Source organism: Podarcis liolepis, assembly GCF_965112155.1.
Source record: "Podarcis liolepis genome assembly, chromosome: 10".
NCBI lineage: Eukaryota > Metazoa > Chordata > Lepidosauria > Squamata > Lacertidae > Podarcis > Podarcis liolepis.
The window spans coordinates 70,141,968-70,167,002 of NC_139562.1; the positions used below are offsets into that span (position 1 = coordinate 70,141,968).

Genomic DNA, 25,035 nt, shown 5'->3' on the forward strand with positions numbered 1-25,035 from the left:
CATTTTGTTTTTTGTAATGAAATGTAATGAAAACCGCCTGAAAAAGCAGCGTCCCACAGCACACTATGCTTTAAACTTGAGCAGCTTTTTCCTCAACAGAAAATGAAACCATTGATTTCAATGGGCCTTCCAATGGCTAACATTGCAAATGTGTTCATAAAACAGGTGAGTTTTGAACAAGTGGTTCACATTTTCATCACCATATCAAAACCTTATGTTTACAATATCTGTATTTTGTCATTTAAAAAAAAAAAATCCAGTGAGTTGCTTACTGTTTTGTACTTCAATACTTTTATGGTCAAAGACATTTCATCTTTTGCTATCCAAAATACTGAGAAAAAGATGCATACCCCAGAGCTTAACATACCAGCATCTTGCCTCTTCTTGTTTAGTTGAAGTTAGTCAACATTTGTGGCTCAATACTCTAGAGGCACAACAGAATGCTATTACAACAGATGTCCAGTTATGCCTTCCAGCTTAGCCACTGAATGCAAACATATAAAGAAGAAAAAATACACATCTAGTAACATACTTCTGGAGACAACAAATACTTCAGGGATACAGTGTACTATCGTTAGAAGGGGGAGAGGGGAGATATGCTACTGCCACAATACGTTTATCTTGTGTGCAGTTGTGGGAATCAGATTGCACTGATATTAGATTACTTATGAAAGCAAAATGTCAAAAGACGTCCAAATTATTTTAACTAAGCAGACAGAGTTAGGCTGTGTCTGCAACAGCCCTACTTGTCTACCAGCAGGTACTAATCCCCAACTGCATTCAAGTTGCAGGTTTTGCATAGCGACCCTGGCACATCTGTTATCAGGGCCAAGTAACACTGTAATTTAAGTACAATGCAAGCAACTATGTATCTTTAATGCAGCTAATTACAGGAGCAGGGAAACCTGACTCTTACTGCAAAGCCACATCGTAAGGGGAGGTTTCTCTCTTCACTCTGCCATGGAGATCATACCCACCAGGGATATGATGTGTGTGTGTGTGTGTGTGTGTGTGTGTGTGTGTGTGTGTGTGTGTGTATTGAGAATTGGGCTTCCCTGTATCTGTTACTGTGTGACTAGTTTGCCACAACAGAATCTGCAGCATGGTGGAGGGCTGGAGAGACATGCAAGGAACTGCCTTCTGCAGAATCAGGCCAGTTGTCCTTCCAGCCCCAGCTGGCAGCAGTTCCCAAGGATATGGGATACATTCCATATCTCTGTTCTTTAAGATCATTTAAGTCATGGGTAGGTAAACTAAGGCCCGGGGGTCGGATCCGGCCCAATTGCTTTCTAAATCCAGCCCATGGACAGTCCGGGAATCAGCGTGTTTTTACATGAGTAGAATGTGCCCTTTTATTTAAAATGCATCTCTGGGTTATTTGTGGGACACAGAAATATAGCCCGGCCCCACCAAGGTCTGAGGGACATTGGACCGGCCCCCTGCTGAAAAAGTTTGCTGACCCCTGGTTTAAGTCAGTGGTTAGCTAAAACCTTTTGGTCCAAGGGATGCATTTGCAGTCAGCTGCCCCACTGAGGTCTGAATGCCATTGATAGGCTCAGCTACTGCACACACACACGCATTGACCACATATGAACCACATGCAAACCCAAACATACAGCAGACACATTCACCACAGATGCTGGCACACAGCACTCTGTGTGTCTCTGTAGAGCAGACATAGAGGGGTTGTTTTGGGGATGAGCAAACAAGGAGAGCAAACACTGTGTCTTCTTGTTCCTCAGGGAATAATCTTAAGTGTTTCTTTTCTTCCTCACTGAGCCCTCCTTCCCACTTCAATACATTAAGACCTTCTGGCAATGCTCCCACACCAAAGGGAGAAAGGGCACCTGATTTTAGGACACTGCTGGCAGCTGCCGGGTGCAGCCCATTAGTCCTCCACCTGTTTTAACTGATTAATCTTGAGGTCTTGAACATGCAAGGCATGAACATTATCAGTATGGTTTAGCTCACAAGGTTTTGCTGCTATATATTATCGTCAACATTGTTTTATTAATTGCCTTTTGTACAATTGTCTCAAAGCAGGGTAAAAGAAAATCAGAAAAGAAAATCCAGCAGATACGTTTAAAACAAAACTAAAGCTGTACAAAGTAGATGCTCATGGCAGAGATCCAATTATCTAGCTGCAAAAGCCAGTGTAAGAGGCAGCTCAAATAACTGGACCTTTCATGTGATTGTTTGGTTGTGCAAAATTGCTATTAGAGATTAGTTATCTCAGAACAACCTAGATTAAAATTAGAAAGCTTAGAAGGTGTTACTACATTAGCCATATGCGTTAGATGTGTCATGTGCTAACATTTAGTACATTTGTGCTACTTTGAATATGTGGTTTTAAGATCAAAACTGCAGTTTGTGGTAATATATTGAAAATAAACAGATGGGGGAAAGTATTTGCTTTGAAGCTAAGCACTACATAGCAAGACCAGTCATCTTAAAGCTACTTAATATTATTCATGTGGCAGGCATCATTACTGTTTAGAGGAATAGAAAAAAACATTTTACCACTCATGCAGTAGCTCTGCTTGTCCCTTGATTCTGACATGACAGATTTATTCCAATTAGGCTGTGAACTTGCTCTCCCACCCTCTAAAGAAATGTGGTTATTTAGGGTTTTCTCATATGTGGTTGGGAGCTACCTTGGGCACACTAAAGCAGGGGTCAGCAAGGCTTACCAGGCATGGGCCGGATCACTCCTGCGGAGATCCTCCGTGGGCCAGGCCGGCGCAGCGTGACACCGGAAATCACTTCTGCGCATGCCCAGATGCCAAAAATCGCGCCTGCACAGAAGCGATTTTCGGCATCTGGGCATGCGCACAAGCGATTTCCGGTGCTGTGAACATGGGCAGACACGATTTCTGGCGTCTGGGCACAGTGGCGTTGCTTCATGCTCTGGCACCGGGGGAGGCGGACAGCAGGTGGGGGCGGGGTGCGCCGCCCACAGGGGCAGGGCATGCGTTCTGGGAGCAGGGAGCACCACCTGCAGGGCGGGGCGGCCAGTGCGGGCGGGAGGGGCAGCCACGATGGAACCCCACCAGGATCACGCTGCTGGGGGCGGTGCACTCCCACCACACTCATCTTCCTCCACTAGTGCCTGGACATGCACAGAAGCGATTTCCAGAGCCATGGAAGAGAGTCCCCACACCACACTGTGCCAGTTTAGCGCAGCGCGTGGGGATTCGCCGAGCGGGTGGCTCAGTTCGGGGACGGCTTGTGGACCGGTTAAATGGCCTCTGTGGGCTGCTTCTGGCCCAAGGGCCTTAGGTTGCCGGCCCCTGCCCTAAAGGGTTGGGCGTGGCCCTGTTCTGTATCACAAACTGCTGTTAAAAGTCTCTAGTTTCAAAGGTGGTTTGCCATGGAGTAGTATGGAAGAGGGCTGCTATTTGAAAAACACAAGCCGAAAACATAAAGGACAAGTTGAATGGTCATTTAGATACTTGCAAATGAAAAGACACACAAACGGATTGCAGAATTCAGCTTCACCACACACTGTATGTTGTGTATCAAAAGAGTGAGCAGACCAGGGAGTTCTGGGAAACCAGAGGAGAATGTGTGCATCAGAGCTTTGCTGCTGCGCCAATGGATAGCTTATTTTCTCCTTGTCCACACCGGAAGTCTACAGCACCAGATCATTTCCCCTTGCATACTAAGAAAACTTCCATTCACTTCTCAGGGATGGCCATTCTCCCTCCACATCCTGTATTGTGTTTATGTAACATTCAACAAAGTATAATCAGAGACAGAGCTATGCCACAGGGCCTTACCACTGCTCAGGACTCCCCAGGGCTGGAAGAATGCTGCTATCCTGGGCTTTCCACCTGGAAAAATACAGACAAGACTGGAAGAATATTGGAAGGACTGGAGTGAGTCCACAAGCCCATACCTAAGGGCCCACATGAGATACTGAGACCCAACAGCCTATAATGTGGAATCACAATCACCGCCAAGCAATAAATTTGGAACCAATTGTGTAGATCCCCAATCAGAGTTCAACTCAGAGTAGGGAAAGGTTCAACCCAACTTAACTCAAATACATTAACAGCAGATACCAACAGTGTATGTGCCAAATTATACCACCACCCGCCTAAATTAAATATAGCCTATGAAAGCATTGCACAATGGTTAAGCTATGGAATCTGTAAACTGTAGTAAAAAATAACTTCTATGGTAGGGAAAAAGAAACATTTTTAAAATATGCACAACCATTATGAAAACCTAAAAGATATTTGGCTTAATTGTTTGGGCCTATACTTGAGACTGACAGTTTTGAGGTTTTCTCCATTTATTTAAAGATTGTCCATGCAATTCAAGATTAGGGAGTTAAAAGAAAATTTTACCAGCACTTTGGAAAGATACAGCTTGGAAAATCAGCAGGGATCTGTACTTGGAGATGTTCTGAAACTGCTGTTCATTTGGTAAGTTATATATGGTGAGACCATTTAATTCCATCGCCCCTAAAATGTTTAAAGGAATATTGCCTCTGTTTTCCTTCCATTAACAAACATGCAGAACAACATTTTTTAAAAGTCCTCTGCCATTTCATGACAATTCCTCATCACAAAGAAGCAAGGAGTTGGAAATTAAGCTGCTGTAGCATTCTTCTGCCACCTTTGGCACCCGAGATCTATATTTGTGGGACCCACCCTATTATTGTGACTGAAACTTACTTTAAACTGCATTGTATTTTTAAATTGCTATAGCCTGCCTTGGAACCTTACGGTAAAGGGAGGGTAAGAAATAACTGAGTCCAAAGAATTAAATAACAGTAGCCGAATTGCTGCAGTACAGGCAATAACACACAATTACATATGTGTAACTACCTAAATAAGTAGACTCTCCAATCAAGTGTGCATGCACACGAAAGCTCATACCAAGAACTAACTTAGTTGGTCTTTAAGGTGCTACTGGAAGGAATTTTTTTATTTCAATCAAAATTAAGAAATTCTTAGCCCCTCCTATTTGAATGGAACAGATTTCAGCACCATTGGGACTTAACCTTAGGCTGACTCAAGCCCATAGCATTTTATCCAAAAGACTGTAATTGAAGCACATAAAATTATGGCTTTGAGAAATGCCAAGGTCTGAATTGTATGATGCAACATGGAACACAGCCTGAGGGCAAACAGACCAATCCTCTACAGATGAAGAGAAAACTTGGTGCATTTTGAGAGACAACAGCTGTTTTAGAGAGGTGAACATGGTGTGATTAAAGGCATTGCTGTTTGTCGTGGGTAAACTCATTTTGTATCTTACACTTATCTCTGCTCAAAGAGGTTGTATCAGGAGATTTTAGTGCTTCAGAATTCTGCAAGGCCAAGTACTGTATGACAATGGGACAAGTGAAACTGCTGTTGTATGACTTTTATTTTCAACTGTTTTAAAAATACTCTGTCTAGTGCTCGCTTCGGCAGCACATATACTAAAAAATACTCTGTCTAATTAGTGTATTCTAGGTCCAGAGAATTTCCTTACCACTTCTGGTTCATGAGTTTTCACTGGTATATGTCAATATATGTGTAAAATGACAAACCACATTAATAAATAAATACTACACTCAAAATAATACTACGAAGTCCATATACCGAACCTTCAAATACTTAAAATGTTGAACATTTATAACATTTTTGTTTAGGCAAGCCTATCTAGACATATACAATTTATATGTGTTTTACCTCATTTTAACTACTGTTGATTTTAGTCATATTCCGAATGCTTTTAAGTGCCTGTTTTTAACTTTTTATGATGAATTTCAATAATTTATTTTATATTTTTGTATATTTTATATCAGTTAATATCTTGACCCAGGTCCACTGAATTGAAATTTCAGGCTTCATGACATAGGAAAATGGCCAAGTAAACAGCTATTTTCATAGAGGTGGGTCAAGATATTAACTGATATCTCATATATAGCTATATAATCCCTAGTGTACTAAGATAAGATCTCTGGAGCAGGCATTAAAAAAATAAGTTTTTTTATGAACCACCCTAGTAGGGCAGTAATTGTTCCCTGATAATTTGCCACCCACCCTCCATGATGGCACCTGGGGCGGTTTGCCCCCCACCCCACTCCACCCCCCTTTCCTACACCCCTGATTTGTGTTACTTGTTCTTTGGCACCAGCACAGTGAAATCTTTTAAACAAATAAGAGCACAATGTGTTAATGGAGACATTCCATAGCAGTCAAGGATAAAATCAGTTTTCACGTGCCAGGGTTGCCATATTTCATCTTCTGGCCAAAGTTGCTGAGTTTTTTTTAGTTTTGCCCAAAGTTGTTGAGAAAAAGAACTATTTTTGAGCTATTTTTAAGGGAAATTGGCAAAAACAGCACTGCTGACACGGGTTGCCGTACATCCGGATTTTCCTGGACATTTTGCCAATTTCTGCCCAGACATTGCTTCTGACTGCAGTATTCTGGGTATGTCCAGGAAATTTGGGACACATGGCAACCCTATCAAATGCAATCCCAATTAGTTGGAGCCTATCGATAGCAACTACAAAACTACTCAAAGGACAAAAAAATTTCATCTCTCCCTCTGCTGAAGCCCCTGCACCCCTTGAAGGGCTTCCTAGGAAAGTCTTTTTTATGGTGTAGAGCAGTGGTTCCCAAACCTTTTCAGGCAACAGCCCCTTAGTTCCATAAACTAATTCCCAGTACCCACTACCCTACCATATAAAAAGCATTATTCCAAATAGCAGTTGGCACAACCCACGAAGGAAGATAACCACACGGTAAAATTTAAAACAATAACAACTACCGTATTTTTTGCCCTATAAGACACACTTTTTCTCCTCCAAAAATGAAGGGGAAATGTGTGTGCTTCCTATGGGGCAAATGCAGGCTTTCGCTGAAGCCTGGAGAGTGAGGGGGGTTGGTGAGCACCGACCCCTCTCGCTCTCCAGGCTTCAGGAAGACATCCGCTAGCCGTGGGAGACCCAGCTCTCCCAGGGCTAGCGGAGAGCTTGCCTGCACCCAGAAGCTTGGGGCGCGGAGCTCAGCACGCCCCAAGCTTCAGGCTTAGCGCAGCGCACCTGGGGGGGGGGGAATAATTTTTTTCCCCTTTATTCCCCCCCCAAAAAAACTAGGTGCATCCTATGGGCCGGTGCGTCCTATGGGGCGAAAAATACGGTAATTGAATATTTATTAAATGTCCAGTTAAAACTTTTTAGTTTAATTAATTCAACAAACTGATGAACTTGATACCAGCTTTTCACAGTCCGATAGGCACCCCATGCCTCCCCCTTGTCTCTTAGTGCCCCCATCACCGTTCCCCGGAGGGAAGTGCCGCCTACTTTGGCAACCGCTGGTGTAGAAAGCAGCAGCTAGAGAGAGAAACTGTTGACCTCCCTGCTTGAATGATAACAGTACCCCCACACCCACTCATACTGGGACACAGCTGGATCCAAACCAGAAAAGCAAAATGCTGGTTAAAAGTATGAAACCATTATTCTGCTAATGAGCTTTATTCACAAAGAAATCATTTTTAATGACAATGCTATTTCCGCAGCCACACTTACGATAGATTTCCCACAAGCCAACTAAATCATGTATTCCTTTGACACCTTCAGCACAAAGGCTTTTAGAAGTATTTACTGTGAAGCTCAGTCCAAAGTTATGATGGCAGGAATGTTTTACAGAATAATTTTGTGCCCTTCTCATGTCAGGTTTCCTGAACAGGCAAAATAAATTATTGCATTTCATTAAGTATAGCCTAAGTATTTCTAAAGGTAAAAGTGAATAACAGAACAGTACTCATAAGCAATTTCACACTGGGAAGATTATGATAGTCTTTTCCTGATGGAACAACACCTACCCTAATTAATCACATTTTCCTATTAAGCAGAAGACAAAGAACGAAATGAGGCATCTCTGCTGCAAAACACTATAAAATCTATGCATTTGGATAATAAGGAAATTGCTCTAACAGAATTTCTGGCATAAAAGTAGGTAGGACAAAATATAACAAGCACAGTTATTGGCATGCCAATAAAATTCAGTTAATGGCTAGAAAGTAAGAGGAATCAAGGGTGGCCTGTATATTTTAAAATAAAAAACCTTAAGCAAATCATACATTAAAAAACCCAAATATATTGAAAACATTTTTTTATTTTGCTTTCAAAAAATTTGTATGTCGCTTGACTGTAATAAAAACTCAAAGCAATTTAACAAAATAGTACCACTCCAAATGTAAAATGATTCCAGATATCCCTCCCTCATAAGAGTTGCAATGATCAAGCTTTTTCAGATACAGTACATTGCACATCCCATCTTTTATTTGAGCATGCACAAAGATCTACTATAGAGGAGATCTAGTTCTAGACTAGATTGTTGTGACTGGTGACATTTCTGAACTAGTGAAGTTTTCTCAGTACAAATTCTTTCAAGCAGATACCTCACTATGGGAAAATGGCACTGAAAAGTTAACATGTGAGGACTTCCTGGCATAGAATCATAGAATTGTAGAGCTGGAAGGACCCCGAGGGTCATTTAGTCCCAACTCCCTGCAATGCAGGAATCTCAACATGCAGTCTCCCATCCAGTTTGAAACCATAACAGACCCTTCTTTGCTTTGTAAATGTGCTAGCAGTTTTATTGCTACACCACTATCACCATCATCATCACGAGCACCAGCAGATACAAAATTAGACCCTAGACACTATGCAAATGACAGTGGTGCTGAGATTGCGACCATTTTACACTCCATGTGTATAATTCTGCAAGTCATTCATTCAATGCATTCTATAGTGTGAGGTGGCTTTCCCAGTCACCAAGACCATGTTAAGAACTAGGCTGTGGGACATAGATCGCCAGGAACTAATCTCAGCTGCGGAAAAAACATATTCCCCTCTTTTTTTCCGACTCTCTTGGGCGCAGGAATTTAATCTTAATTATTTAAAATTTTTGTTTAACCCGCAAGAAAGAAGGGCCTTTTCGCTGGCTAGGTTCAATTCTAATCCTTCTAACCTCCTTTGGGGCAGGTTTGCAGGTTTGGCAGAGATAGGAGACAGGATCTGCCCATGCTATGCCCACCTGGTGGAAACTCCAGCTCACATGGCCCTTAAGTGTAAAATGTATGATGATCTCCCCAACAATGTCTAGACCATCTATGTATTCCAACATGGAAACCAGAGACGGAGGTTATGCGCTTCTTATTACAGGGGAGAGACCAGGAGCTCACCTAGACAGTAGCTAAGTTCCTCTATTTGATTTTTGTCGTTGTAGTATGCTACAGGATCCTGCCCTTGCTGGAAACCCACAGAGATGAGGTGGATTTCTCGCCTCTTCTGCCCTTTGGCGGGTGACTGTGCCGTTGGGGTTGCGACGAGATCGCACTGGCCTATCTATTCTGAATGTATTCTGAATGTTTTTATGTGATGCCAACATAGTCACTTTACTTGACTATAGTATGAGAGATGCGGTAGTAGGTTTTTTGCCTGCACTGACAGGGCTGGGCTAAATAACCTTTGAAGTCCCTCTTAGAGGAAACACTTATATTTTGGAATCTCCAGCAAATACGAAGGAGGGATAACCCACATAGTTACAAGCCAGTCCATGCATTACGATTTATTTCTGAGGGCCAGCTCTCTAGCCTATCACTGAAAGATGCTAAATTGATGGGCACCAGAAGTGGCGGCCCCAAATCTAGGAAATGTAAACACACTTTTATTTCAATCTGCATTTTATTTACTGCTGGGCTTTGCGTTCATTTGTAATGTTCACTTGAAGGGGTGTGTGGACTTCCCATACGCAATTGGCTGTGTAAACAGGATGCTGGACTAGAAAGTTCTACGATCTGATCCAGGAGATCTTTAGTTTCCTTTGTTCTTATGAAATTGATGATTTGATTTTAATATTTAATTAAATGTTAATATGTAATATTAATGATTTTTTATTTTATTAACTGTACTTTGAGGGCTTTTGTGTTCTGTAAGGCAGTTTAGAAATCTTCTTATAAAGAAAATAAATAAATGTTAAATGTTACTGTCATTTTATAGTCCACCATACTAAGCATAAATGGTAACTTTGTGCCCACAAAGCTCACCAATGCCATATCTATGTTATGATATGAAATAGTTTTATGGAACAATAGCAACTCTATTATTGAATTGTACACTTTTTAAACAACTTTAAAGCAGTAAGAGGACTTTGAACCAATTAATCCACTGTAGATACTGAAGGAAACTGAGTGAATACTTTTGTCTGTCAGTAGCAACGGCATCTTTCATCCATCTACATTTGCTGCTTCAGCCAACATGGAATCTGCATTACCACTTGACAAATAAATCTAGAAATTTATAATTAAATTTAGTTAAAGACGTTTATTGAACCATTTAGCTTTCCCCCAATGTAATCAATTAATCATCAATTTTTTAAAAAAACCAGCATGAAGGGAAATGAATTGTAGAAGTATTCTACGATTTTCATGCACACTAAGATTGTTGTTTTTCCCTAGGGTTGGGCTTTAAAGGTGTTACCTCCAATTTATGTGGCGGCCAGGAGTGCAACAGTTAAGCCTAGTGTGCCGGTTGCACTCCTCCCTTGAAATGTCTGATTTGGCCGCAGTGACACACCTTAGTTTCATCCCATTTGGGCAGACAGTTGACCAGGACTGGTCACAGGGAGTAGATGACTCCCTTGTTACAACAGCTTCACTGGCTACCAGTCTGTTTCTGGGCACAATTCAAAGTGCTGGTCATGAGATTTAAAGCTCTATATGGCTTTAGGTCCAGGTATCTGAAAGCCTGTATTCTCTCATACAAACGTACCTGGGCTCTGAAATATTTAGGGGAGGCCTTTCTCTCAGTCTCACTACCCTCACAGGCACACTTGGGGGGGGGCATGGGTAAAGACCTTCTTGGTGGCTGTCCCAAACCTTGGTGCCTTGTCCTTTTGTCATCAGATGAAAACCCTTCATCTGACCGTAAAAGGCTAGTGTATGTTTTGTTTTTTCTTGTTGCTATTATCTGTAGCTTCAAACAGATCTTTTTTATATTGTTTTAATCATATTAGCTTTTAATTACTTTTTAATGATTATCTTTTCTATGTTTCAAGCTTTTTCTGTTGTATCTTTAAACTGCCTTGAGTCCCCATCTGGGAAAACATCAGGGTATTTTTTTTTTATTATTATTATCATTATTATCATCATCATCATCATTATTTATTAGACTAAAGCAGTGCAGTCCAAAATATGATATGCCATTCTATATTTCTAGAAACATATTTCAATTCTCAAAGGAATCCATGTTCCTGACTGGCTCTTAACAACAACAGAGGCCTGATGAGATTACAGAGAATAAAACTTTAAAATGCTTATTGAACATATTTCCCGATCTTAGTCATGTTTACTCAGCAGTAAAAGCCATTGACTACAGTCTGATTTATTTTATATGGATATGCTTAGAATTGCATCCTTAGACTGTGTTTTGCCTAGATTCTGAGAAACAATTCATGAAAAAGATAAACGATCCCTTTCTGGAAATTAGCAATTAATTTGCCAAAAGGCAAAATGTTAATCCTGTCAAGAATTAAACAAATTCACACAGCTTTGTGTTTTACAGATTTTCTACTTTAATTAAAAGAAGATTAAAATGGTTTCTTACAAAATCAGGGTTCATGATGTACCTATCTGTGCTGTGTAGTGGAATGAATTCATAACAAGCATTTTTCATTTAAGAAGAGGTCTGTGCGCTGTTTCACCAAGGAAGGCCATATAGTGTTTTCGTCTAACTGTTCTGAACTTCCACCTGCAGCAAAAACCTTTCCTAGTCTAAAACTTGTAGAGGTGTAGGTGAAGTGTCTTTCTTTCACTCTTCAAATGACTTATTTAACATTGTTGATGCTGACAGAGTAAGAACAGAAAGTTGTTCCGTTCACTAATGTCACAGTAGTCTAAAGCAGTACTGGACCAAGTTGCAGAGAAGTATGGAGTACTAGGGAAACAACAGAATTGAAATGTCAAGGTTCAAAGACATATTCTGTTAAATTAAACTATATCATTATTCCATTCACATCATAGGCATTACATTACATTCATAGCGCAAATCAGCTAAGTGGTCTTGAAGTCTTCAAATTAAACGTTACAATCTTCAAGAGGTTGATGAAATCTGTAGTTTTAACACAGCTTTAATTTAGGCTGTATTTTAAAAATTCAGAACACTATAAGCCCATGTGGGTGATCATTCTACTATCCTTTTGCAGCTGGTGTGTGATAAAATTCTCTTTACCACTTGGTGAGAGGAGACACAGGATCAAACTATTCAAGGATGAGACAGTATAGACTCAGGGCTCATCCAGACTTTCTTTTGCTCCCCAACCATTTTCCAGGTGTTTTTGTTTTGTCTTGTCCCAAAGTTTCCCCCGGGGGAAATCTGAATTGAATCAGAGCAAATAGCAAAAAACGGATTTAAAGCCCAGAGCTGTACCTAGAAACACAGCTCAAAAGGAAGTCTGGATGAGCCCCCAGTTAATGGCTGTAAATGAGGTAGTAGTAGAAATAAGAACTGAAAGAAATTACTCTTTTACCATTCACATAAGGCTCCTGTGTGGTAAAAACATCTTTATAACTTGACAGGTTGATAAAGGCAAGCAAATTACTCAAAAATAAGAAAGCTCATCTCAAGGTAGTTGGGTCATCTGTATGGACTTACTTTCATAAAGCAATGTAGCCCAGAAGAAAGATAGACTATGAGACACTTCAGCTTTTGGATGTGTGGAAAAGGAAAGGGGGATTTACAAGAAAAGGAAGTGGATAGCGGGGGGGGGGGGTGTTCCTTAAAATAATTTGCTAAAATGATTAATGTATAAAACAACAAAAGTGCATGGCAAACATGTAAGAATTAATTTGAAACACTAAGCTCATTGTATTTAGGAGTTAAAACAATGGTTAAATTTGAATGATTTTCTGTCACGTTCTCAGCTAATGGATAACCCATTGTGTAACTAATCTCTCATCACCCTCAATAATCTATACCAACAGTCGCCACTAATGAAGAGAACTGGAGAAACATCTATTTTCTAGGAATGATGTTATCGTAGCAAAGTCAGTCAGTATAACCAGTGCCTTTTTTCTAGAAAAATAGGTGCCAGTACTCACCATGAAGTTGTCACAGTATGTGCCATACTTTTTAACAACAACAAAAAAGAGGTGTCAGTACTGCATACCTTTGAGTACCCTCTGAAAATAGCACCAATACTGAAATAAAGGAGTTTAAAATAAGTTAAGGTCTGCAGAGCCAAATCTGTTCCAATCATGAGCCTGAAACTGATAATTATAAAAGCATTTGTTACTGGGCTTTTAAGGGAAAAGGGACCTCTTACACATACAGTGGTACCTCGGGTTACAGAAACTTCAGGTTACAGACTCCGCTAACCCAGAAATAGTACCTCAGGTTAAGAACTTTGCTTCAGGATGAGAACAGAAATCGTGCGGCAGTGGCGCTGCGGCAGCGGGAGGCCCCATTAGCTAAAGTGGTACCTCAGGTTAAGAACAGTTTCAGGTTAAGAACGGACCTCCAGAATGAATTAAGTTCTTAACCCGAGGTTCCACTGTAGTGAAATGATCCTAACTTACAGTGGTGATGTGTACGTAATCTTTAGGGCTGAGCTGAATATTACCCAGTGCACTTTTAGCAAAAAAGTGGGATTTTCCAAAAGTCACCACAAGCTTTCAATTTCAAATTAGCCTATTGCTGTTTTATTGTTTGCAACACTGGTACTACGTAATATCGTTAATCAGTGGGCTGGTCTGTGAGCCATCAGCTGCTGAGACTCTACCACAGCTCAGGTTGGGTGGGATGCTTCAGGAACTAAATATGACACCAGCCTCTGGCATATTGGGGGGCGGGTGCAAGTCCAGCACAACAGACAGTTTGAGAAGCACTGTTGTAAATCACCTTAGAAACCTACAATGGAAGCTGGTATCTAAATCTGTAAAATAAAAATAAAAAAATTGCCTGAACAGTCACTCTTCCAAGTAACACAGACTTTCAGCAAATGGAACTAATTTAAAGCAAGGGCAGTACAGTGGTACCTCAGATTACATACGCTTCACGTTACAGACGCTTCAGGTTACAGACTCCACTAACCCAGAAATAATACCTTGGGTTAAGAACTTTGCTTCAGGATGAGAACAGAAATTGTGCTCTGGCGGCACTGCGGCAGCTGGAGGCCCCATTAGCTAAAGTGGTGCTTCAGGTTAAGAACAGTTTCAGGTTAAGAATGGACCTCCAGAATGAATTAAGTACTTAACCCGAGGTACCACTGTATCTATTCAGAAGCACTCCAGTCACTCTGTACTAGCTTTGTTTGATCTCAGTGATATCACCACATAGCCAAACCTGAATGGGTGTATGAAGATAGTTTAGGGTGAGGAGACATCTGTTGGGAAGTGTGCATGCATATGTCATTTTGACTACACATTAAAAAGCCCTGAACTCCTGAACTGGCATTACGTATGCCTGTTCTGATGGAAAAATAAGTAAGAGGAGTAAAGCTAGCGTAGAATGACTCTTGAGAGGGCCAGGGGTGACAGTGAAGAGGATGAAGAAGGAAAACAAAGCATGAATCATTTATAGTGGTACCTCGGTTTACGAACTTAATCCATTCCAGAAGTCCGTTCTTAAGCCAAAGCCGTTCTTAAAACGGCTCGCTTTCCCTAATGAGGCCTCCTGCCACCTGTGCCCTTCCGCCGTTCAGCTTCCACTCGTAGACGGAGGTAAAATTTGCTAACAGGAACACTACTTCCGGTTTTGCGGCGTTCATATACCGAATACAGTGGTACCTCAGGTTACATACGCTTCAGGTTACAGACTCCGCTAACCCAGAAATAGTGCTTCAGGTTAAGAACTTTGCTTCAGCATGAGAACAGAAACTGTGCTCTGGCAGTGCGGCGGCAGCAGGAGGCCCCATTAGCTAAAGTGGTGCTTCAGGTTAAGAACGGACCTCCGGAATGAATTAAGTAAGGTACCTGAGGTACCACTGTAGTTCGTAAACAGGGCTGTTCTTAAACCGAGGTACCACTGTAATTAGAAAATAGCACCAAGTTTCAGAAAGTTCATGTTTTGTTCCAAGACCTACAATTCCAGCTACATGATTGCCTAAGACTTTGAGATACAACCTGTTTGTAGAAATAATCTATGCTATTTTCTACGGCAGTTTGCAGAGAGTAAGTCATCAGTTGTTCACCTGCATACTTTTGTGTCAAAAGCTGAGAGAGACACTGGGTAGATAGCCATAAATGAGGTCATGCTTCATTCATACTATGGTAATTCTAACATAACACAGCACTGAAATGTTGTGGGACGAATGGGCATTTCTCATCAGCAATAAATGAGGATTCCTATCAGTAAGTGCTCCCACAAGCATTAAGGCACAATTATATATCTATAGCTCCAGAGTAGTTACACTCCTCAATAGAGGTGTAAAATAATTATGATGCCAGGTACAGTGGTGCCTCACAAGACGAAATTAATTCGTTCAGCAAGTTTTTTCTTCTTGCGAGTTTTTCGTCTTGCGAAGCACAGTTTCCCATAGGAATGCATTGAAAATCAATCAATGCGTTCCTATGGAGACCGTCTGGGGACAGAGGGGAAGCGCCGCGGACCTTCCCCTCTGTCCCCAGACCTGTTTTAAAGCAAGGGAAGGGGCAGCGGGGAGAATCGCTTCTCCCCGTTGCTGCCCCTTGGTTCAAAAGGGGTCCGGGGAGAGAGGGGAAGGCGCGCGTGCCTTCCCCTCTGTCCCCTCTTTTGAAGCAAGGGGCGGAGGGGAGAAGATCGCTTCTCCCTGTTGCTGCCCCTTGGTTCAAAAGGGGTCCCCGGAGATTGCGGGGCTGGCAATGGGGAGAAGCGATCTTCTCCCCGCCGCCCCTTGCTTCAAAAGAGGTCCGGGGTGCGGGGGCAAGCTTCGTTTTGCGAAGCAAGCCCATAGGGAAATTCGTCTTGCGAAGCAACTCGAAAACGAAAAAACCTTTCATCTTGCGAGTTTTTCGTCTCGCAAGGCGTTCGTCTTGCGGGGCACCACTGTATTTGTACCTTGGGTTACAGACACTTCAGGTTGCATTTTTTCGGGTTACGGACTGCCAAAACCTGGAAGTACTGGAACAGGTTACTTCCGGGTTTCAGGAGTCGTGCATGTGCAGAAGTGCTAAATTGCGCTTTGCGCATGTGCAGAAGCGCCGAATCACAACCTGCACATGCACAGACGTGCCGCTGCGGGTTGCGAACGCTGCGGGTTGCGAACGTGCACCCCGCACAGATCACGTTCGCAACCCGAGCGTCCACTGTATCCTAGTCTTCCATCAAAAAACTCATAATGACATACAAAAAAGTTGCCCTTCATTCTTATCCTAATAATCCAGATGGGTGAGCAAAGATTCAACTGGATCTCAGCATTCAGGGTCTAATACTTTATCTGCCACTACCACTGGCTCTCTTTACTCAACAGACAAGAAGGGAATATGTTATCTTATTTATTTAATATAAAGCAAACTTATTCACTTTGTAGGCCCAGAGCAAGAGGCTGCTTATTTATGAACAAGCTGAAACAACAACAACAGCAGAACATGAAAGTAACCACAAGAACAAGCTAAATGGTGGAGCCTTATCTCCAACCCATACTAACTAGAGACAATGTTTAACTCTCTTATTACTACAGAATAAGACACCGCTTCTACTTATGGTTGCTGGGAATGAAGCATAGGAAAACTTTGGGTCAGTGACTTTTGTCATCAGTATTCATTTGATGAGTATCATCATGGTCTCAGTTCCTGTAGCTACTGTAAAGGGTATCCAAGGTTCCTGATCCACTGGCAGGAGAGACTTCCACTTGTTGAACAGCACTTTCCCTTCCTCTCTCCCGCAGCCTCCTGCACACCCTCAAAATCAGATCCAAATGGCTGGGGGGAGGGGGCTCTGGAGCAGATTTTCAGGAAGCACAGTGGGAGGAGAGGAAGGCTAAGTTCCAGTGTGTGAGAGGAGTTCCAACAGTGGAGTTTTGGATACAACCCACTGTTTTCTAGCATACTGCAGAATACCACTCTGTCTTAAAGTCTTACACCTAGAAGCATTATTGTGGGGGGAAAGACGACAATATTTATATTACTTTTGGTTGCGCTACCACAGGTGGCCTGAGTTTAGCTTCTAGCTCAAAGAGGAGAAGATATTTGGGAAGAGAAACGCCAATTATTTCTTTTCTAGGTGAATACATCAAACACAAACCAGGCACATTAAGATATAAGACACGGTAAAGCAGAGTTTCCACTGGGATTCCACTAGAGCACACAGAATGTATCTAAATGCAGAGATTATTATCCAGCAGACGCTTCAGGTTACAGACTTCGCTAACCCAAAAATAGTACCTCAAGAACCTTGCTTCAAGATGAGAACAGAAACCGCACAGCGGCGGCAGCAGAAGGCCCCATTAGCTAAAGTGGTACCTCAGGTTAAGAACAGTTTCAGGTTAAGAACAGACCTCCAGAACGAATTAAGTTCTTAACCCAAGGTACCTTTTGAATCAGAAACTTAGCAGCCAAGCTATCTTAACAATTCAAACAGCATGACTAGCCAGAAGGTATTATTTTTCTTAGTTTAATAAAGAATAACCCAAAGGATTCTGAAGGAAGAGCCCAATGATGGAACCAGTCAAAGTTACAACACTCCAACTCTTCAGACTTTTGACAGTACATCCTGAGAGAGAGAGAGAGCATACGATCTTCAAAGCGACACTAAAGAGCCAGAGTTTTGCTCACTGTGCCAGCAGTTCCAATGCAGCAGTTATGCTCCCACTGCCGGAATATATTTTAAAAACCAGCAGGATTATTACGGCAACTCTCTGAAGACATGGTATCTTTCAAGTATATCTCGCCCTCCCTTCTATCAAAGGAGACATCTATATGAATAATTAATATTGCATGCATCAAAGAAACGCACTGGAAAATTCTGCTCAGTCTAGTGAGTTTGCAGTAGTGATAAATTTGGCCCAATAAGTCTGCTTCTCTTGTCATACCTGGAGGTGCCAGATGTGATTTATTTACAATTACAGGTAAAACAAGGGGGCTAAATGACTAAGCAACCTGTTTAAACATGAAAGTCAAGCAATTTGCTAGCTTAGACTCCAGTTCCTTCCAGTTTAAAAGCTTAAGTAATGTTCACATATACTTTTTCTTCTTTAACATTTCTGTCAGAACTGGACACAATTTCCAAGCATGGTTATCCCTTCTTGGAAGATAACACTTGATAAAGGATGATAGCTGCAGTGGTTCTCCCTAAATGGAAGACATTACGACTTGGGGGTGGGTACAATAGGAGCCATGGGGGTATGGAAGAAAAAAGAACACAGGGAAGATAAGGTGGCAGAGATGTCACTCCACCACACCCACACCAAGAATCCTGCTACCCTAAGAGTTATTGGTGGTGATGGATGCTTCCAATTTTGGGGGAATACAATGGATATCTTATGGAAGCACACTGACTTACCTAAGGTATAGGTGACGTGTGAGGAACCCATATGTGCTGTACTACAACTCCCATCAGCCTTAGCTAGCATAGCTAATGGCCAGGGATAATGAGAGCTGTAGTTCAGCAACATCTGGAGAGCCAAAGGTTCCTCCTGCCCATTATTAATCCATGTGAATGACAAGCACAAAGCACTGTGATTGGAGTGCCCTAGGGATGCCACTCACTGTGATTAAAACCATCCTCTCGAACTCTGGGTGGCTCCCCAGTCAGCTTGTTTCAGTTTTTCAGTAAAAACAAAATGGCTGTATGGTTTTTGGACATCCAAAGCGACAGAACCACTCAGATGATTAAGAAGTCCCTGAGCTGCTTTGAGATGTCGTTAACAGAATAATATAACTCCAAAACATAAGGTCTGTCCCTAGATCACCCCAATTCACCTCGTAATTCAGGGTGCAGAAAGAACAGGTGCACACCCCTCTTCTGGGGTGCAATTCTTCTACACTCTAATGATATTTTCTCTCTCTCTTATTTTAGAGGGATATACTGTATGCATCCAGATTCACTTTAGGAAAAAGATGCCCCTCAAAATTTTGGTAAACACCACTCTAAGATATAGTGTCTTAGGTTTTCAAGCATAATATGGTTGTGTTTTATTTTAGATCAGCTCTCTTAGTAAACAAGCACACACCTATAATTATAATCAGCAAAACACATGGCACTAGTATCAGTAAGTACAGAGAAACATCAGACCAGACTATCCAAGAAATACAGTTTAGGTTTGTTCCTTTAATGAATAATGAATCACTAATACAAGACTTTTTGGATATTCTCCAGCAGAGCATTCCTCACTGACAATACCAGTGGGAAAGCCAGCAACAATGTCAAAACAACCTTAAGTAGTGTTGACTTTGTGTGTTCAGTTAGAATATCAAGTTCTACAAACAATTGACAATTAAGAGTGCAATTCTATACATGTCTACTCAGAAGCAAGCCCCACTAAATTCTATGAGACACAAACTAGGTACTTGTGAGTAATATTTCGTGTTTACTCAGTAAGTTTGGCAAATGCAATTCAAAGTATCACATGTCTGTTAAGACACACTGCAGATGAAGAATTCTTTTTTAAAAAATGAAGTGCTACAATAAAAGTGCTGCCACAAATAGCATTTGCTCTCTTTTTATTTTTTATATAATTCGAATATTAAAGTGCTCATCGTGCTTATGGCCTAATCCTAGGACATGCTGTGGCAGCATAAGCGTACTTAGGAGAACATGTACCAATGGCTATGCCATTGCACTGCTGAAAACACAGAATGCCAGCTTTGCAGGAGCTTTGTGTCAGGGAAAATGCTTAGGGATACACTGTTAAATAATGCACAGGAAAGATCTTTCTACCTTTAAGACTTTCAGACTTCAACAAAAATAAATATGGGACACCAGATAACAAACAATTCCACCCTTACCCAACCACCCTAGTTTTCCAAAGCCAGCTATCGGTTTTCTAGGGCTTATGTCAAAAAGCAATAAAAAAGGGGGGGAGAGAAAGAAAGAAAGAAAAAAGGAGCTGAGTAATACTAAATCCCCTCTCCAACCTCACATGTAGTATATTTTTTATATGGTAATTGTGTTTCCAGATCATCTTTTGTTTAGACTGTGTCACCTTACACTATCAACATAAATGTGATCACAGCACACGTGTGTGTAAACATACACAGAGGAAATAATGAAGGAAAGCAAACACATCCTATGCTTTCAGATTTTATGTAACTTTATAGCTTTATCACTTGAGTTGTTTTTTATGGCTTCGGCTGTGTTGTCACCAAGCCAGGGATGTTTCAGTCCAAAGCACAAAGTTTCTCTCAATCACTATGCAGGCAACTCCCCATTTACTCGGGGCACACTCTTAAGTGAAACACCCCCGGAAAAGCCTGAAAATATCCTCTAAACCCATGGGAACCCTTGAAAAACCAGCAGGACTTACCAGACTCCCTCCAATCCTCCTTGCTCAAACTCCAACTCTGAACAGGTCTCAATGGTCAGTGCAAGGGCTCATAGGATTGCAAAGGCACATAGGATTGCCAGGTGAGCTATCGTGCCTTGTTGCCCTTTCTGGGCTCTTTTAGGGCCATTAGTGTCACTTCCGGGTTCGGTGTGATGCGTGCATGCGCGGTCACGCATCAATAGGACATGTAAATTGGTTGTCGCCTGCAGAAGGTGTGGGGAATGCCAAAATACTCCCTTGCCTCACTCTCATCTTTACCAAGGTGCCTTCTTCACTAAGCTCTTCTAGGGACAAGTCTTTTCAGCATCATTTAAAGCCACTGCCCTTACGATAAGAGTTTTTGTACTAGAATAGAAGTCCCTCAATTATGTTGTGCTGCACAAGGGCTAAAGTGTACAAGCAAATGGAGTAACCCTTATGTACAAACATTCTGTATATGCACAGAAACTCTTCCTGCTAAATCTCTAAACCATAGAGGTTAATGCAACCATCTCAACTATTTATATTATCTAATGCCGATAATTAATTCAAACAGCCAAACACCTTTTGTACTTGAAGGAGAGATTTGAAAAATGGCATCCAAATTGCTTAAAATGCATTGCAGTTTCACTTTTTTTTCCTTAGTAAGGCAAGTTCCTTGATGTCGTTTGTTACATTTGGGATATTATTTCAGAGAGACTTTTTAAAAAGTGTAATTTATCACTGCCAAGCCTGAAAAATGTTAACAATGGTATCGCTAATGTAATCTCAATTTTTACAAGGCAGTTTACAATCTCCATGCCTTACAGGCATTGGGGTGTGGGAAATTGCATCTTTCAGTTATATTGTTTATTGTGCAGGCTGCCATCTTAAACTAAGTTAAACTAAACTTGAACCATTGAAAGATAGAGGTACTGTGGATGAGTCTGGAAGATTGGCCAGTTGCCTGATCTGGGATGGGTTGTACTCTGTAATTTGTAATTTGAGGGTGTTCCTGGATCCATATTTGAACCTGATCCAGAAACTGCATGTAACAAGTTGATCACGTTCTGTAGGTAAGGCCTCCTCTTTTTATTTCAGCAGTAAGTCAGTAGGTTTTCTGATTTTATGGTTAACTGCAACAAATTTTACCTTTTTTATAGAATCATAGAATTGTATTTTGCAACCTTACTGCACACTATTTAGCGCAATATGTAAATGGTTGGAATAAATAAATCTTATAGCATTTAACTGGCTCAGAGAACTTGCGGACTGTGTTTGAAAAAGCTAGACAGTAAATGGGTAGGAGTATGAATTCAATGGGTGAGAAGATCAGTTGAACACAGAGAAGCATTTCTTATTTGTTCGAGGCCTGTGATGATGTTTACATATGCACTATTGTATGAGTATGGCTCAAAGTGTTCATAAATGAACACGAGGAGTATTTTCGAGGCGGCTGTAGAATTTGGTAGAAAACCTGATTTTGAAAATTTCAGTTTGAAAGATTGTTCACACTATGACATGGAAGGAGGGGCGGAAGGGACTGCTACCAGAGAAACACAAGCACAAAGCTCCATCAGCTTGCAGAATGAATCATACAGTTCAGGGTTGGCCAACTCCCAAGAGACTGCAATCTACTTACAGAATTAAAAACTGGCAGTGATATACCCCTGTTTTTTTGGAGTTCAGGTCAAAGTTGTTCAAGAAAGCCCCATTTTTAAGGGTTTTGAGGAACAGCCACTCACCAACAAATCACTGGGGAAAAACAGCCTCACTCCGTAAACTCCATCTTCCATTCTGCAAATCGTGCAACAATGGAGGGCAGGGCGAGTGGGCGGAGCCGGAATTGATTTTAGCAACGCTAAGGAAAGGGAACCAGCGATCGACCACAATCTACCAAAACCTCCCAGGGATCTACCAGTATATCGCGATTGACCTGTGGATATCCCTGATATAGTTCTTCGGATCCCTGCAGCGTCCATAAGGGCTCCTATGTTCATGGGCCCTGTGGCCTGCATTTCTGCATGCTTTTGTCTTGTGGGCAGTCTTTTTTCCATTATTTACCCATGTCTTCTTGCTGCTTTTACCTTTAAAAAAGCAATATTTTACCAAAAAAAGAAATAAGCACCACATGTAGAATAAAGCACGCAAAATTAAATCAGATTTCATTCTCATTTGCCTGCACAAAGCTTACACAGTGGTTAGATAATGCCCATTTGTTTTGAGCATTTATTCTAATTTCTTTATGGGGCAGTTATGGGCAGCTTACCAATGATATGAGAATTATAAGGTCTAAGATATAAAATAAATACACCAAGCAAATACATACATAAATATATAAACCACATGTCCAAAACAGTACAGGAAAAAAGTCCTGAAACCATTTTGTCTCTCCCAAATTGACCTCAAATATTTCTATGCAAGGAGGGAGGAAATGGGAAAAATCTCCCCACTGTCTCTTTGCTCACAAATCCTGTCCTAAGGGCGCATTTAAGATATGAATAGGGCGAGCCGGTGACCTGGACTCAGGAATTAAGTATTTATCTTCACAAAAGAATAGCCAGGTTGCCCAGGTAAACCCATTAACAGCCAGGTAAACCCATCAACAGGTTTTCTGCCAGACAGGATTCTGTTGTAGACCACCCCTTCTGTGATGTATGTATGATGTATTGGGGGGTGGTCTTGGGCTCCAGGGTGGGCAATTTCAAATGTCTATATAAGGGCTTGCACGCCATTGTTCGGGGTCCCTCCTGCCTCCTGCGTGTGGTTGTGAGCACCTTGTTGCAACAGTTAATAATGATCAGCCTTACTAGCTGCTTTGCTTCTCAATATTCTCTGGTTGGCCTCTGTTATTTTCTCCTACCGATAGAGAACCTACATAAGGACTCTATACGGGCTCTTGAGTACCCCATAAGGGACAGGGAGCAGTTTTTTTTTTTCTTATAACACCTGTCACCTTGCCTTGTGATATCTACCGGATATTAGCTGCATGTGAGAACCAATCAGTGGAGGCTAAAAGCTTGTTGAGCCAACCCTGTGGCCACCCTCTACACAAACCAGGGGCTGAGAGGCTGTCAATTTAAGAAAGCAATCTGGGATGAAGAATGCCTGAACTAACTACAGATTATATCCTTAGTGCAGGGATAGCCATCCTATAGTATAGCTCTTAAGCTACCTGCCAGGTTGTATTCTGAGTCGTCTGGTGCGTGGCATACCTACTGCATATGCATGTAGCTCACGTTGCTTTGCTCTGGCTAGGTCAGGGGTCAGCAACCCGCGGCTCCGGAACCGCATGTGGCTCTTTTACACCTTTGCCGCGGCTCCGGGGCGGATACTAGCGAGGGGAGGAGGCGCATTGTGCGCCCCAACACTCCCCACTGTGGCGGGCGCTGTACTGGCTGTGACGTCGCATGGGGGCGGTGCGTGCGTTAGTCACGCAACGTCCCGACGTCACCTTCCCGCCCGCTGTCAGATCGCGGCTCTGGAGATATATTTGTTTTCAATGTTGCAATGGTTTTGCGGCTCCCAGTTTTTTTTTCCTTCGGAAACGGGTCCAAGTGGCTCTTTTTGCCTTAAAGGTTGCAGACCCCTGGGCTAGGTCCACTTCCTTGTGGCTCTGACCCATTAGAGTTCAGAGAACCACCTATTTTGTAATGTTGTTATGTTACTGATATAAAATTTGTAGTGCCACAGATTTGATGCAAAAGGGGGGAAATGACCTGATGCCCCCAGATGTGTGTCCAGGCTGCTTCAGGGTAATTTAACAGTCTAATTTGGGATTAGTATCTCCTGTCTCATAGATATAGCTAAAGCTACAATAGTATTACTGATGTCTCAATAGGGAGCAGAGTTGAAAACCAGCACATTTTGTTATGTTGATCAGCTCCACAGCAATGAAATACCACAGGGGATTTAGAGTTAATCCCTTGCAGTATACCCAATGGCATTTATTAACACTCCCTCAGCATCAGGATATTTCTAGGCCACTCTTCACTACACTTTTTCCCCAGCATCAGCATTACTAACCGCTCCCTGCACTGAAAATACAGCAGCACATATGGTTCAAATCACTGCAGATTGACCTCAATATCCTGCTCTTGACCCCAAGCAGGAGTGAGCTTCCTACTATAGTATATGAAGTCACTAGGAGGTTATGGTGGGCTGCATGTGGAAAAGCCAGGCCCCTTGCAAAAATCAGGGTTGCATGAGATGGACGGGTGGAATTCCAACTCCTGGGATGTGAATATATTATTTGAATATGTGTTTGCTGTTTCCCCCTTCCTATTGCAAATTGGCATGTCAGCAGGCCTCTGCTGTTTTAGATGATCTGGATGAAGACTAAGGAGATTCCAGTGCGGAAAATGGATTGTGCAAACATGTTTTATTGCATTTGTCAAACACACTATTTAACCAACATACATTATTAGTTTTGCTATTGCCAATCATATTTCCCTACTTTTCAAAGTACACTGAGGTTCAGTAAATATATAATGGTACAAATAAAGTTCACTCATAGGAAGACTCCTAATAACTGCTGAAAAAAGATGGTGTGTATTGGGGTTGATGGGGAGATTTTTGGAAAGAAATTAACTGTCATCCCCATATTGCT

The 25,035-nt window shown here is 41.7% G+C and overlaps 1 protein-coding gene across 19 annotated transcripts in view; it reads right to left on the minus strand.

The window, feature by feature from the left end:
- The window catches only part of MAGI2 (membrane associated guanylate kinase, WW and PDZ domain containing 2), a 615,277-nt gene that overhangs the window by 557,111 nt on the left and 33,131 nt on the right, over positions 1 to 25,035 (minus strand). For 8 of the 19 annotated variants that reach the window (XM_083463919.1, XM_083463931.1, XM_083463930.1 and 5 more), the window contains exon 2: positions 3,780 to 3,833. The exons of the other annotated variants lie outside the window; for them this stretch is intronic. In XM_083463919.1, the coding sequence (XP_083320045.1) occupies positions 3,780 to 3,833 (54 nt within the window). The remainder of the gene's footprint in view (positions 1 to 3,779; positions 3,834 to 25,035) is intronic. 19 annotated transcript variants of the gene reach the window in all.